At 43.9% G+C, this 15,676-nt stretch overlaps 1 protein-coding gene across 1 annotated transcript; it reads right to left on the reverse strand.

Moving 5' to 3' along the window:
- Positions 1-12,176: 12,176 nt before the first annotated feature.
- LOC101274618 (olfactory receptor 2AT4-like) lies at positions 12,177-14,152 on the reverse strand. Its single transcript, XM_049713667.1, is given in 2 exon segments — positions 12,177-12,775; positions 12,778-14,152. Coding segments are annotated over 2 exon segments (963 nt in total). The 5' UTR covers positions 13,184-14,152; the 3' UTR covers positions 12,177-12,218.
- Between the last annotated feature and the right edge of the window lie 1,524 nt (positions 14,153-15,676).

The following is a 15,676-nucleotide window of genomic DNA, read 5'->3' on the forward strand; positions in this document are numbered from 1 at the left end:
CAAGGCTGTGAGAAGGTAACAAGGCACACAAGGCCCCTGCCTTCACAGGGGCTTAAATTCTAGTAGGAGGATGGTATGTTTAAAAGCCAATCACACATTTAATTATCTAGTTACAACTGTGATAAGTGCATTCAAAGAGCTTCTGTCCCTTCTCTGCTCCATTTCCCACACTATCTCTTGGGCATCAGATCTTAGATGATCTCCTAGATTCCTACTTTATTGTTTTTTCTTTTGCTCTTGTTTCAAGTTCTACTACTAAGTGACATCACTATACCACACCACTAGAAAGGGCTGATTTTTCCAATATTTTCTGCCACATGCTGCCTACTCAGGCTACTCATTACCCAGGGAATGTCACCCTTCTCATTTTCTGGGTGCAGCAGCTCTGCCTCCCTCTCTCCCTGCCAAGTTCTCTGGGTGCTCTCCCACCCAATGATGTTTCAGTGATGGGACGGACAAATGCCTTCAGAGGGACAACTCTCTTCCCGATGGAGCCCAAGCTGATGGTGCATCTTCCCCTCATTTAGGGCATGTCCTGGGTCTGTCATCTTCCTTCTTCCTGGCTGCCACAGCCCAACAGGTATTGTGTTTAATTCTTTGATGCCAACTCTGCTGTGGGCTCCTCCAATACCAACTCAGAAGAAGCCACAAGGAGATGTCGTGAGAGCTCTTGTTGCTAGAAAGGACCCAGAGAACTGAAAGCTGTAGCTGTCCAAATACAAAACCCCCTATATCATAGGTTGTTCATTAAATGTGTGCTGGGGTCAATGCAGGGACTGGTAAGGCAGTTTTGGCTTGTCCCGTCTTCAGGATGAGCCTCTAATGAGTGGTCCAGGCAGTTTCATGTTTACATCTGCATCACTGCTGTTTGAACCCTGTTGATTTCACAAGCAGTTTCCCTTTGAATTCCTAGGAATGACAGCTACCTTCTTTCTTTTCTAAAACAAATACAGAACAAACTAGTTAAAAACACCTCTCGTGTCCTAGAATTACAGAATGTCAGACTGGAAAAAAAAGTTTTTTTAGTCTTCAATTCCAACCCAGTTCCCCTCCCCCACACTTCCTCACCACCTTTTAAAAGTTTACTCGTTTGCTCTGTGATTGATCTGGATCGTGCAGCCTGGCTTCTAGATTTGGAAGTGGTGACTGGCAAATGCTTTGTCTAAAATGAGCATGGGAAGAACAACCGTCCTGTGTGTGTGCTCCTTGAAAGAGAACCTCAGAGGTCACCCTGAGGACCTGGCAGGAGAGTGACCTGATTGTCTCCATGTTGAAGGGTTAACCCTCAGTTAACCAGAACCCCATTCCAGCAAGTGTGGTCACCAGGTTTTTTTTCACACCCAAAGGGATGCCAACTGCACTGCCCTGGACATTTCTGCTCTCAGAGAGGCAGTTGTAGCTGCCGGTCCCAGGTGAGGCAGAGCAGGGGATTTGAGGGGCAGAAACGTAGAGGGCTGAAGCCAGAGGGGTCCTAAGGGAGCCATCAAGTCTAACTCCCCTCTCCTCCATCCTCCGCCCCACTGCTTTGCAGATGGAAAAAGGGATGGTGAGACCCCAGTGGAGAGGTGGCACATGGCTTTTCACACCAACTGGTACTGGACTGTCCAACAGGCAGACCAGGCATGTGCTGGGTCACCAGCCAAGCAAGAGAACCAAAAATACTTTTTGAAAGAATTTAACATTTAATCTTTCAAAGCACCATTCAGTTGGCCCATCATAGGAAATACCCAGATTTGGCTGGACTCTCTTACACTATTTTACAGGTTAGGATTACACACTACATCTGAATGATGTAGACGTGCTTAGGGCCTAACGGGTGCTGTTTCCTAGGGCACAGAACTTGCCCCAGCAGGTTCTCCCTGTTGGGATTGTCTACAGGCCAGTTATAGTGCTTGGTGGGGACAGGGAAGGACAGAAAATCACTGAGTGTCCAACCTGATGCTGCATTTTTTTTTTACTGGATGATTTAATATACCCTTTTGAGAATGTAAGAAGCCAGTTACACAGAAAACCAAATATATAGCAATAACATAAAAGATTTAAATAATGCATCATCAAAAGCTTAAATGTTTGTGTGTAAAAATGTTACATGTATGCAATTTTCATCTCTATAGATAATGCACATTTTTCTTTTATCCATAATTCCCTTACAAATACCTATCATATACTTTATTACAATACTCTTATTTAGTTCCAAAGTGTAGATATTTTATGTTATAATTTGATGAAACTTAAAAATCAAGAATAGAAACATGATCAAAGGAGATATACACTTTCTTTTTTCAGAAAGGAAGAAATATTGTTCTTATTAAGTTATGATCACTTCTTTTTTTTCTTTTTTCTTATTAGTCATCAATTTAATACACATCAGTGAATACATGTCAATCCCAATCACCCAATTCATCACCCCCCACCGCTTTCCCCCCTTGGTGTCCATATGTTTGTTTTCCACATCTGTGTCTCAATTTCTGCCCTGCAAACCGGTTCATCGGTACCATTTTTCTAGGTCCACATATATGCGTTAACATACAATATTTGTTTTTCTTTCTGACTTACTTCACTCTGTATGACAGTCTCTAGATCCATCCACGTCTCAACGAATGACCAATTTCGTTCCTTTTAATGGCTGAGTAATATTCCATTGTATATATGTACCACATCTTCTTTATCCATTCGTCTGTCAGTGGGCATTTAGGTTGCTTCCATGACCTGGCTCTTGTAAATAGTGCTGCAATGAACATTTTGGTACATGACTCTTTTTGATTTATGGTTTTCTCTGGGTATATGCCCAGTAGTGGGATTGCTGGGTCATATGGTAATTCTATTTTTAGTTCTTTAAAGAACCTCCATACTGTTCTCCATAGTGGCTGTATCCATTTACATTCCCACCACCAACAGTGCAAGAGGGTTCCGTTTTCTCCACACCTTCTCCAGCATTTGTTGTTTGTAGATTTTCTGATGATGCCCATTCTAACTGGTGTGAGATGATACCTCATTGTAGTTTTGATTTGCATTTCTCTAATAATTAGTGATGTGGAGCAGCTTTTCATGTGCTTCTTGGCCATCTGTATGTCTTCTTTGGAGAAATGTCTATTTAGGTCTTCTGCCCATTTTTGGATTGGGTTGTTTGTTTTTATGATATTGAGCTGCATGAGCTGTTTATATATTTTGGGGATTAATCCTTTGTCCATTGATTCATTTGCAAATATTTTCTCCCATTCTGAGGGCTGTCTTTTCATCTTGTTTATGGTTTCCTTTGCTGTGCAAAAGCTTTGAAGTTTCATTAGATCCCATTTGTTTATTTTTGATTTTATTTCCATTACTCTAGGAGGTGGATCAAAAAAGATCTTGCTGTGATTTATGTCAAAGAGTGTTCTTCCTATGTTTTCCTCAAAGAGTTTTATAGTGTCCGGTCTTACATTTAGGTCTCTAATCCATTTTGAGTTTACTTTTGTGTATGGTGTTAGGGAGTGTTCTAATTTCATTCTTTTACATGTAGCTGTCCAGTTTTCCCAGCACCACTTATTGAAGAGACTGTCTTTTCTCCATCGTATATCCTTGCCTCCTTTGTCATAGATTAGTTGACCATAGGTGCATGGGTTTATCTCTGGGCTTTCTATCTTGTTCCATTGATCTATGTTTCTATTTTTGTGCCAGTACCATATTGCCTTGATTAATGTAGCTTTATAGTATAGTCTGAAGTCAAGGAGTCTGATTCCTCCAGCTCCGTTTTTTTCCCTCAAGACTGCTTTGGCTATTCGGGGTCTTTTGTGTTTCCATACAAATTTTAAGATTTTTTGTTCTAGTTCTGTAAAAAATGCCTTTGGTAATTTGATAAGGATTGCATTGAATCTGTAGATTGCTTTGGGTAGTGTAGTCATTTTCACAATATTGATTCTTCCAATCCAAGAACATGGAATATCTTTCCATCTGTTGGTTTCATCTTTAATTTCAATGTCTTATAGTTTTCTGCATACAGGTCTTTTTTCTCCCTAGGTAGGTTCATTCTTAGGTATTTTATTCTTTTTGTTGCAGTGGTAAATGGGAGTGTTTCCTTAATTTCTCTTTCTGATTTTTCATCATTAGTGTATAGGAATGCAAGAGATTCCTGTGCATTAATTTTGTATCCTGCAACTTTACCAAATTCATTAATTAGCTCTAGTAGTTTTCTGGTAGCATCTTTAGGATTCTCTATGTACAGTATCATGTCATCTGCAAACAGTGACAGTTTTACTTCTTCTTTTCCAATTTTTATTCCTTTTAATTCTTTTTCTTCTCTGATTGCCATGGCTAGGAATTCCAAAACTATGTTGAATAATAGTGGTGAGAGTGGACATCCTTGTCTTCTTCCTGATCTTTGAGGAAATGCTTTCAGTTTTTCACCATTGAGAATGATGTTTGCTGTGTGTTTGTCGCATATGGCCTTTATTATGTTGAGGTAGGTTTCCTCTATGCCCACTTTCTGGAGAGTTTTCTTAATCATAAACAGGTGTTGAATTTTGTCAAAAGCTTTTACTGCATCTATTGAGATGATCATATGGTTTTTCTTCTTCAATTTGTTAATATGGTGTATCACATTGATTGATTTGCATATATTGAAGAATTTTGCCATCCCTGGGATAAATCCCACTTAATCATGGTGTATGATCCTTTTAATGTGTTGTTGGATTCTGTTTGCTAGTATTTTTTGAGGATTTTTGCATCTATATTCATCAGTGATATTGGTCTGTAATTTTCTTTTTTTCTAGTGTCTTTGTCTGGTTTTGGTATCAGAGTGATGGTGGCCTCGTAGAATGAGTTTGGGAGTGTTCCTTCCTCTGCAATTTCTTGGAAGAGTTTAAGAAGGATGGGTGTTAGCTCTTCTCTAAATGTTTGATAGAATTCATCTGTGAAGCCATCTTGTCCTGGACTTCTGTTTGTTGGAAGATTTTAAATCACAGTTTCAATTTCATTACTTGTGATTGGTCTGTTCATATTTTCTATCTCTTCCTGGTTCAGTCTTGGAAGGTTATACCTTTCTAAGAATTTGTCCATTTCTTCCAGGTTGTCCATTTTTTTGGCATAGAGTTGCTTGTAGTAGTCTCTTAGGATGCTTTGTATTTCTGCCGTGTCTATTGTAACTTCTCCTCTTTCATTTCTAATTTTATTGGTTTGAGTCCTCTCCCTCTTTTTCTTGATGAGTCTGGCTAATGGTTAATCAATTTTGTTTATCTTCTCAAAGAACAAGCTTTTAGTTTTATTGATCTTTGCTATTGATTTCTTTGTTTCTATTTCATTTATTTCTGCTCTGATCTTTATTTCTTTCCTTCTGCTAACTTTGGGTTTTGTTTGTTCTACTTTCTCTAGCTCCTTTAGGTGTAAAGTTAGATTGTATATTTGAGATTTTTCTTTTTTCTTGAGGTAGGGTTGTATAGCTATAAACTTCCCTCTTAGAACTGCTTTTGCTGCATCCCATAGGTTTTGTATCGTTGTGTTTTCATTGTCATTTGTCTGTAGGTTGTTTTTTTTTTTCGATTCACAGGCCTCTCACTGTTGCAGCCTCTCCTGTTGCGGAGCACAGGCTCCGGACGCACAGGCTCAGTGGCCATGGCTCACGGGCTCAGCCGCTCTGCGGCATGTGGGATCTTCCCAGACTGGGGCACAAACCCGTGTCCCCTGCATTGGCGGGCGGACTCTCAACCACTGCGCCACCAGGGAAGCCCTGTCTCTAGGTATTTTTTGGTTTCCTCTTTGATTTCTTCAATGATCTCTTGGTTTTTTAGTAACGTATTGTTTAGCCTCCATGTATTTGTGTTTTTTACGTTTTTTTCCCTGTAATTCATTTCTAATCTCATAGCGTTGTCATCAGAAAAGATGCTTGATATGATTTCAGTTTTCTTAAGTTTACTGAGGCTTGATTTGTGACCCAATATTTGACCTATCCTGGAGAATGATCCGTGTGCACTTGAGAAGAAAGTATAATCTGCTGTTGTTGGATGGAATGTACTATAAATATCAGTTAAATCTATCTGGTCTATTGTGTCATTTAAAGCTTCTGTTTCCTTATTTATTTTCATTTTGGATGATCTGTCCATTTGGTGTAAGTGAGGTGTTAAAGTCCCTACTATTATTGTGTTATGGTCAATTTCTTCTTTTAGAGCTCTTAGCAGTTGCCGTATGTATTAAGGTGCTCCTATGTTGGGTGCATATATATTTATAATTGTTACATCTTCTTCTTGGATTGATCCCTTGATCATTATGTAGTGTCCTTCCTTGTCTCTTGTAACATTTTTTATTTTAAAGCCTATTTTATCTGATATGAGTATTGCTACTCCAGCTTTCTTTTGATTTCCATTTGCATGGAATATCTTTTTCCATCCCCTCACTTTCAGTCTGTATGTGTCCCTAGGTCTGAAGTGGGTCTCTTGTAGACAGCATATATATGGGTCTTGTTTTTGTATCCATTCAGCAAGCCTGTGTCTTTTGGTTGGAGCATTTAATCCATTCACGTTTAAGGTAATTATCAATATGTATGTTCCTATGACCATTTGCTTAATTGTTTTGGGTTTGTTTTTGTAGGTCCTTTTCTTCTCTTGTGTTTCCCACTTAGAGAAGTTCCTTTAGCTTTTGTTGTAGAGCTGGTTTTGCGGTGCTGAATTCTCTTAGCTTTTGCTTGTCTGTGAAGCTTTTGACTTCTCCATCGAATCTGAATGAGATCCTTGCTGGGTAGAGTAATCTTGGTTGTAGGTTCTTCCCTTTCATCACTTTAAGTATATCATGCCACTCCCTTGTAGCCTGTAGAGTTTCTGCTGAGAAATCAGCTGTTAACCTTATGGGAGTTCCCTTGTATGTTATTTGTCATTTTTCCCTTGCTGCTTTCAATAATTTTTCTTTGTCTTTAATTTTTTCCAGTTTGATTACTATGTGTCTTGGTGTGTTTCTCCTTGGGTTTATCCTGTATGGGACTCTCTGCACTTCCTGGACTTGGGTGGCTATTTCCTTTCCCATGTTAGGGAAGTTTTCAATTATAACCTCTTCAAATATTTTCTCAGATCCTTTCTCTCTCTCTTCTCCTTCTGGGACCCCTATAATGCGAATGTTGTTGCATTTAATGTTGTCCCAGAGGTCTCTTAGGCTGTCTTCATTTCTTTTCATTCTTTTTTCTTTATTCTGTTCCGCAGCAGTGAATTCCACCATTCTGTCTTCCAGGTCACTTATCCGTTCTTCTGCCTCAGTTATTCTGCTATTGATTCCTTCTAGTGTAGTTTTCATTTCAGTTATTGTATTGTTCATCTCTGTTTGTTTGTTCTTTAATTCTTCTAAGTCTTTGTTAAACATTTCTTGCACCTTCTCGATCTTTGCCTCCATTCTTTTTCCGAGGTCCTGGATCATCTTCACTATCATTATTCTGAATTCTTTTTCTGGAAGGTTGCCTCTCTCCACTTCATTTAGTTGTTTTTCTGGGGTTTTATCTTGTTCCTTCATCTGGTACGTAGCCCTCTGCCTTTCACCTTGTCTATATTTCTGTGAATGTGGTTTTTGTTCCACAGGCTGCAGGATTGTATTTCTTCTTGCTTCTGCTGTCTGCCCTCTGGTGGATGAGGCTATCTAAGAGGCTTGTGCAAGTTTCCTGATTGGAGGGACTGGTGGTGGGTAGAGCTGACTGTTGCTCTGGTGGGCAGAGCTCAGTAAAACTTTAATCCGTTTGCCTGTTGATGGGTGGGGCTGGATACCCTCCCTGTTGGTTGTTTGGCCTGAGCCAACCCAACACTGGAACCTACCTGGGCTCTTTGGTGGGACTAGTGACAGACTCTGAGAGGGCTCACCTAAGGAGTACTTCCCAGAACTTCTGCTGCCAGTGTCCTTGTCCCTATGGTGAGCCACAGTCACCCCCACCTCTGCAGGAGACCCTCCAACACTAGCAGGTAGGTCTGGTTCAGTCTCCCCTGGAGTCACTGCTCCTTCCCCTGGGTCCCGATGTGCACACTACTTTGTGTGTGCCCTCCAAGAGTGGAGTCTCTGTTTCCCCCAGTCCTTTTGAAGTCTTGCAATCAAATCCCACTAGGCTTCAAAGTCTGATTCTCTAGGAATTCGTCCTCCCTTTGCCGGACCGCCAGGTTGGGAAGCCTGACATGGGTCTCAGAACCTTCACTCCAGTGGGTGGACTTCTGTGGTATAAATGTTCTCCAGTCTGTGAGTCACCCACCCAGCAGTTATGGGATTTGATTTTACTGTGATTGCGCCCCTCCTACCATCTCATTGTGGCTTCTCCTTTGTCTTTGGATGTGGGATATAGTTTTTGATGAGTTCCAGTGTCTTCCTGTCAATGATTGTCCAGCAGCTAGTGGTGATTCTGGTGTTCTCGCGAGAGGGAGTGAGAGCACGTCCTTCTACTCCGCCATCTTGGTTCCGATCCCTGATGCTGCATTTGATGCATATCATCTCCTCCCGTCATCCAACCCTGCCAGGGGGTTGTTATGCCTTTCAGCATATGAGAAATTGAGGGTTGGAGAAGGACAGACCTATGTTCAGGGCCATGGCTGGAGTGGGGTGAGAGCAAAGGTCATTCTGGAGCCAGTCTGCTGTAAAAGAATCTTGCCTGGCAACCAGAAGTCCTGGCTCCTGCAGCTCTGCCACTCGCTTACTTCCTGTGACTTTGGTGTATGGCTGTTAGCATAACTGACGCCATCTTGGCCCTTTTCAGTGTCTCCTGACCCTAATCAGGATTGTACTGTGTGGTGTCATCAAAGGCTTTGTAGTTAATAGATATTGTTTATACTCATTAGGACCATGTGGTCTCTATGCTGTTAGTCCCCGAACAATGCTGAAAATCTTCTCTGATATATTCCTGGTGCCCATGAGACTGGTCACCCATTCATAAATCTTGACTTAGGAATGCACATCCTATCTCCAAGCACTTACCCCTATACACTAGGTTAACTATAAAATTGTCCCAGGGGCCCCTCTGTGGTGTGTAGTGCAGCTGCGAATGCTTCCTGATCATCATCCACCTGATCCCAATCCCACTCTGTGAGTAAGTTACCCTATAATAAACTGATCCATTGATTACATGGAGCTGCCTGCCTCATTTTTCGATCTCAAGATGCCTTCTCAATTTTAGTTCCCTCCATGAGAAAACACTTGGTTTTCTCACCTGTGCAGTGAAGGGTTTGGAGGAAAAGTTCTCTGAGGGGTTTCCAACCCAATGAACTGTTTTCTGTGTCCCCTCTGGGTCTGGCAGAGCACATGTCACATGGTCCATGCCCCAGAAGGAGAGGGCGAGGGCTTTCCCACCTAGTGAGTACCTGCTGCCAGCCAGGGGCTTTACCTCCATCATGTCCTGTGGACCTTAGTGGTCCAGTGTGTGCAACTATGAGTCAGAAAGGACTGGGTTCCAATCCCAGCTCCCACCTGCAACTCATTTCCTTCTGGGCTCATTTCCTTCATCTGTGACCCCCTGGGGTTGTTGTGAGTCCTTGCAGAGAGAATGCTTAAACAATGCTACACAAGAGCCTGGAACAGGTAGGAACTCGAAGTGTGCTAGTGTTTCCAATGTTTCTGCCACCATTAGCCTTGCTTTCCCATGGGAAGGATTTGGCCAAGATGACATGAATCCACCTCTGAGCACACAGACCTGCCAGGATATGTGGTCCAAGGTCCAGCAGCCCCACATACACATAGCCAACCTGGATCCTGGACGTCTGCCTCTTGTGCACACCCAACCAGTCTTCCTGACCCCTGGTCCTGGTTCTACCTTCCCCCCAAATCCTTGCCCTGTCTCCCCACTCTGGTCTTTGCTGAGCTTTGGCACTTCACCCCCAGCTCACTCACCTTCCAAGCCCTGTCTACCTTGGTGCCTCTTGTGGTGTCTCCTTTGTGTCTTCCAACCCGGCCAGGCAGAGAAGAGTCAGGTCGGTGCTGGGCTGTGGCTCATTAACCCCCTAACTGCTCCTTTCAGTCAGGCCTGCGGGGGTCCTCTCTCTTTGGGGCTCCTTTGAGGCACTGAGCCTCCACCCCCCAGTCACCCAGGATCAACTTCTTGGTCCCTCCTAGAGCACGTGTTGGGAGGGGACTTGCCTCTGGGATTTGCTGATAATGAGAACAACATTGTTAAGAGCCCTCATGGGTTCCAGAACTTTCCAACCAACGGGGCAGCTTTTATTGACATTATCCCATCTGGTCCTCAGAACAGTCAGGGGAGACAGGCAGCCCAAGAAGAGGAAACTGAGGTCCAGAGAAGTGAAATGACTTACTGATGCTTATACTAATGTTTAGTATCAGAGCTGCAATGCAGACCCGGGGCTTCATTCCCAGGCCTGTGCTCTGCATATGGGTAAGGGCATAGGGTCTGAAGAGACAAGTCCTGGGTATGAATACCAGTTCTAATATATTTTAGCTATGTCACCTTAGGCATGTTACTTAACCTCTCTGAGTCTGAGTTTCTCCATCTGTAAAATGGAACATAACAATATTACCCATCTCATCGAGTTTTTGAGAGGATTTAGGACATAGTGAAACATGATTTTCTGAAAATGACTCCAGGGGTTTGGTTTGTATTATCTAGCAACAGCCAGAGGAGAGGCTGCCTGCATATATTCTATTTCCCAGGGGACTAGTGATGTTCATCTCCTGCAGGAGAAGATACAACTTTCATGGGCTCTCAGAGTCTCTAGATGCCAAACAGCTGGCTTCACCAGGTACTACTGTCAACAGCTGGCATCTAAGCTTAGACTGCTTAGTACCCAGTAGTTGGTTTTTTCTGCTTATAAAGTTACTCTCTTTCTCCCTTTCCCCCCGGAAGGAAAGCAACAAGGGTCAGGGCCATTATGCCTCTGTCTTAGGGTATACGTGTGTGAGTTATTAGCAGTCAACACTCAGCTGCCAGAGGGAAGACCACTAACTGTGTCTACTATAGTCTATCCCTTGAACCTCTCGGATTCATTCACTTTTCACAAGTTCACTCCATTTGGACATAGGGTTTCCAGGATTCTGATTAGTCACAGTTTCAAGGGAAATTTATAAGAGAAGGGTTAGTTGGATTAACGACTGCCCTCGCTGCTGCAGTCAGTCCCAAGGCTGCAAGTGACACTTCATCATCCCTCTCCTCTGCCACCCATTCTAGATTCCCTTCCCCTTTCCCTTCAGTGGGTCTAGATGGATTCCCTCCTAGCATGACCCAGACCCTCATCCCTGACAGTTCTGAGCCCCTGGTTACTCTGCCTCATCAAGCTATAGTTGCTTTAATTGTCCACTAAGAGTTAAAGCCAGAAACCAGAAATGCTCACTTGCCTGAATGCTGACCTCCCAGCCCCCATTATGTAAGAGTGGCTTTACTTCCTCCTGAAGATCACGGTCAATTGCCCTTCTAAATATGGTAACTCCTTTTTCTGACTGCTGATCTGCTTGCACAGTGGGCTTAAAATGACCAGGCAGAAGCTGTAGCTTTAAATTTAGTGAGATTTACTGTGTCTCCTGGTGAATCCGGACTGCTTAATCCACAGAGGCCAGAATTGTCAGGACTGCAAGTACAAATTCCCCCAAATAGGTCACTGTGGATAATGGTGGGTGGAACCACTGTAACTTCCACCCACTGGTTCTTGGCAGGAAGCATCACTTTTTAATGGGCATCCAAGCTGAAAATGGATCCATCCCATTGGATGGGAACATGGACCTTATTACCGTTCCCGATTGGAGCAGCTAGTGGTTTTCTTATGCAATCATTTCCAGCCTCCCATCCATCTATATTGCTGATACATGAGTATTTGCTAACAAACAAGTGATACCAATGCCAAAAATATAAAAACTTACAGGAGAAATTTTTAACATTCAATCAAATGCTAACTTCGTGGCTCCCACGGCCCCCTTTGCTTCTCTCTGTCCTAGCACCTTATATTATCTCTCTGGGTCTGACTCCCCAGTTAAACTATGGATACCTTGAGGGCAGCAACTATGTCTGGCTTATTTCTGTCTCTAGCAGTCCTAGTAAAGACTTTAAATATAAATGATTAGATGATCAAATTTTATTCATCACATTAATGACTGATGAAAACTGTGAAAACCAATCATTCTATAGCACCAATGGGAAGACCTCTGGATCCGGTATTTGAGGACCGGGTTTTAGCTGTCTGCTCAACTGAATGAAGTCAATTTGGGTTGCTTTAATTCATTTAAAAATATTTATTGTGTTTATTCTGTGCTGGGTGCTGTCATTGGTGTCCAGGGAGCTGAATTATTTGCATCTAAGGATCAAGGGTCCCAGAATTCCCTGGGCCCTGGGGACATGCCATTTTGGTGATGGCTGCTTTGACATCCTTGTTCCTCAGCGTGTAGATGAGAGCGTTGAGGACAGGTGTGAGAATAGCATGCACCACGTTGCCCATGATGCGGAAGTCGAGGGGTAGGTCAGCCCTGTAGGCCACATAGGCTATGGCAATGGATGAGTAGTAGGTGCCAACCAGGAGGTGGGAGCTGCAGGTGGAGAAGGCTTTTGAGCGTCCTTCTCGGGAGCTGACGTGAAACACTGAGGCCAGGATGTGGGCATAGGAAAGAAGCACCAGGAGAAGGGGCAGGAAGGACACCACCATGGCGATGCAGAAGCCCATGAAGGTCTGGGGCATGGTGTCAGAGCAGGAGGCCTGGACCGCAGCCAAGTGGTCACAGAAGCAGTGGTAGATGTGAACAGTGTTGGCAAAAGCCATGTGGAAGGTCTGCAGCACTGCTGGGATGGGCAGAAGGAGGGCAGTTAGCCAGACACTGGTTGCCAGTGCAGCACTGGTCTGTGGGGTCATGAGGGCAAGTAGTGCAGTGGGCGGCAGATAGCCACATAGCAGTCATAGGCCATGACCACCAGGATGAAGGCTTCAGAGCAGTTAAGGCCATGGAATAGGTACATCTGCAGGAAGCAAGCAGAGAAGCTGAGGTACTGGTCCCCAAGCAAGAATAGGGACAACATCTTGGGGACAGTGGTTGTAGTAGAGAGGATGTCCAGGGCTGAGAGGTTGATCAGGAAGAAGTACATGGGCTTGTGGAGGCTGGACTCTGCCACCACAGACACAAGGATCAGCTCATTTCCCACCAGAATAAGCAGAGAGATTAAGAGGAAAATCAAGAAGACAAGGAGGAAGAGGGATTCCAGCAGAGAGGGGATGCCCACCAGGTAGAACACAGGTGAGGAGTCCTTTGATCCATTACAGGTGGCTTCCATAGTGGGTCAGGGCTGGTTATTTGCAGACAGACACTGGAAACATCAGTACATATCTGGAAACCAGAACAACCAGGGAAACATTAACTAGAACATGCATCTTTTTGTTTCCAGCCATGGATCTCAATCCTAACTGTTTCTTTGTGCCTGGAATTTCATTGCACAACTAAGATGCTCAGAATAGTGAGTTGTCTAATGAGCAATGGTTAAAAAGCTCGTCCTGTCTGGTGGGCAAGAGGGGTGAACATAAACACCTGAAGGGCTGTCATGGGACAGGTACAACACTTACAAAGAACTGGGGCCAGTATTAGCAGCTCCAGGGACCCAGAGAGCCCCACATATGGAATAAGTTTCTTACAATTAGAACTATCCCATAAGGAAAAGACTGGCTTGAGAATGCGTGAATGCCTTATAACTAGAGGTAGGCAAAGCTGGGGTCTTTTGAGCTGAAATGGTGCACAGGAGGTTTAATATTTAGATAGGAGCTAGATTAAAAACCCTTAAGCAAACTTCTGACCCTAGATCCATTGGTTCTTTAAAAAAAAAAAAGTAACATAAATGAACTACATCAATCAGATTGTGGAGGATTCCCTTTCTATGATATCTTATTGATAGGAAGAGCTGCTTCCCCCCAAGGGCTGCTACAGAATGCAGTCTGCTTCAGACAGGAACAGCTCCCCTTTCTGTGCAGCTGCTGCTGGGACTCTGTCTCAGTCTAACCTGGGTCCTTGTATCCTGTCTATTTGTCATATCCAGAGACCAATCATCCTGATTTGCCCAGAACTGCCTGGTTTTAGCACTGCAAGTCCCATGTCCCAGGAAATCCCTTAGTCCCCGGCAAACTGAGATGCCAGTCACCTTGCGAGGGCAGAGGCATTGTATATGCCTTTGGTAGAAGGAGTCATTTCCCGAAAGGAATCCAAGTGGAAGATAGATTCTCCCCCTGGTGGGAAAAAACAAACTCCAGGGCACTTCCTGGGTCACTCCATGGTCTTCCCCCTCCTGGCTGCTGCAGCTCAGCAGGTGTCACTGTTAAGCCACTTCATGCCCACTGCTCTGGGCCCCAGCTCAGAGGGCATCACAGAGAACTGAAAAGTCTCAGAACCAGTGTCAGGAGAGAAGACCAAGCACTCTTCAGAGAGTAACTCCGCTCCCAGGAGGCTGTTGAAGAAGGTTACTCTGCGTGCACGGCAGCCCAAGACCCCCGCAGTGAGACTTTCCAACCCCCAGAACTGAGCTGAGGGAAGTGTTGACTCGAACTTCACCTTGACTAAGTGATCCAGGGCCAGGTTATGTTGATGTTCAGATCACTGCCTCCCTGCCCCAGGGACCCCTGGAGCAGATCCACTTGGTTTTCCAGGACCACCTCCAGCTTCTCCCTCTTCTAACAAACCCTCTCACGCCACAGAATACGTAAGCGTGGAAATGGCCTGCAGATAGTTGAGTCCCTGACCCTTTCTTTCACAGACGAAAAGTCAGGCCGGGGAATTCCCTGGTGGTCCAGTGGTTAGGACTCTGAGCTTCCATTTCACGGGGCGCGGGTTCAATCCCTGGTTGAGGAACTAAGATCCCGAAAGCTGGGAAGCCAAAAAAAAAAAAAAAAGACAAGTCAGGCCGGGATGGGGATGGGCAGCTGTCCCCGGGTCAACAGCTGGTCTGTACCAGACTTGGTCCTGGAAACCAGGCCTCAGGCTCTGGTCTTGGACTCTTTCCACCAAGCCAGGCCACCTGGAGGATTTGGAAGCTCTGGTTTCCACCTGGGGAAAAAATAGGCCAAAAGTTTTACTTTCCTCTCTCCATTTCTTAGGCTGATGTCAGAGACAGTTATGGATTTCTGTTTGGTTCTGAGGGCGTTTTCAAACAGTTTCAGATGGTCTGGTTACTAAATAGAGGCACTACAAGGCTAGAAAAAGAATGCTCTTTTCAAGAAATGACTTAAGGAAGAGGTGGACTGGGCACATCTGCATGGAAAAAAGTCATGACAATCAGGTCCCGTGTCCTGAGCAGAGCGGTTGTATACCTGGTGCCTGGTAGTTGTGGCACATATACACAATGGAATACTACTCAGCCATAAAAAGAAACAAAATTGAATTATTTGTAGTGAGGATGGACCTAGAGTCTGTCATACAGAGTGAAGTAAGTCAGAAAGAGAAAAACAAATACCGTATGCTAACACATATATATGGAATCTAAAAAAAAAAATGGTTCTGAAGAATCTAGGGGCAGAACAGGAATAAAGACGTAGACATAGAGAATGGACTTGAGGACACAGGGAGGGGGAAGGGTAAGCTGGGACAAAGTGAGACAGTGGCAAAAAACAAAAAACAAAAAAACCCTACAACTACAGTTTCAGTAGTTGTGGCTCACGGGCTCTAGAGCACAGGCACCAGGCACCTGGTACCTGGCTCATAATAAACCCTCAACAAATATTTTTTTAATAAATGAATTAATTAATGAAAGGGTTAACCTGAGTTAAACTGAACTTTTCCCCATAAT

This window comes from Orcinus orca, chromosome 8, assembly GCF_937001465.1.
Source record: "Orcinus orca chromosome 8, mOrcOrc1.1, whole genome shotgun sequence".
NCBI lineage: Eukaryota > Metazoa > Chordata > Mammalia > Artiodactyla > Delphinidae > Orcinus > Orcinus orca.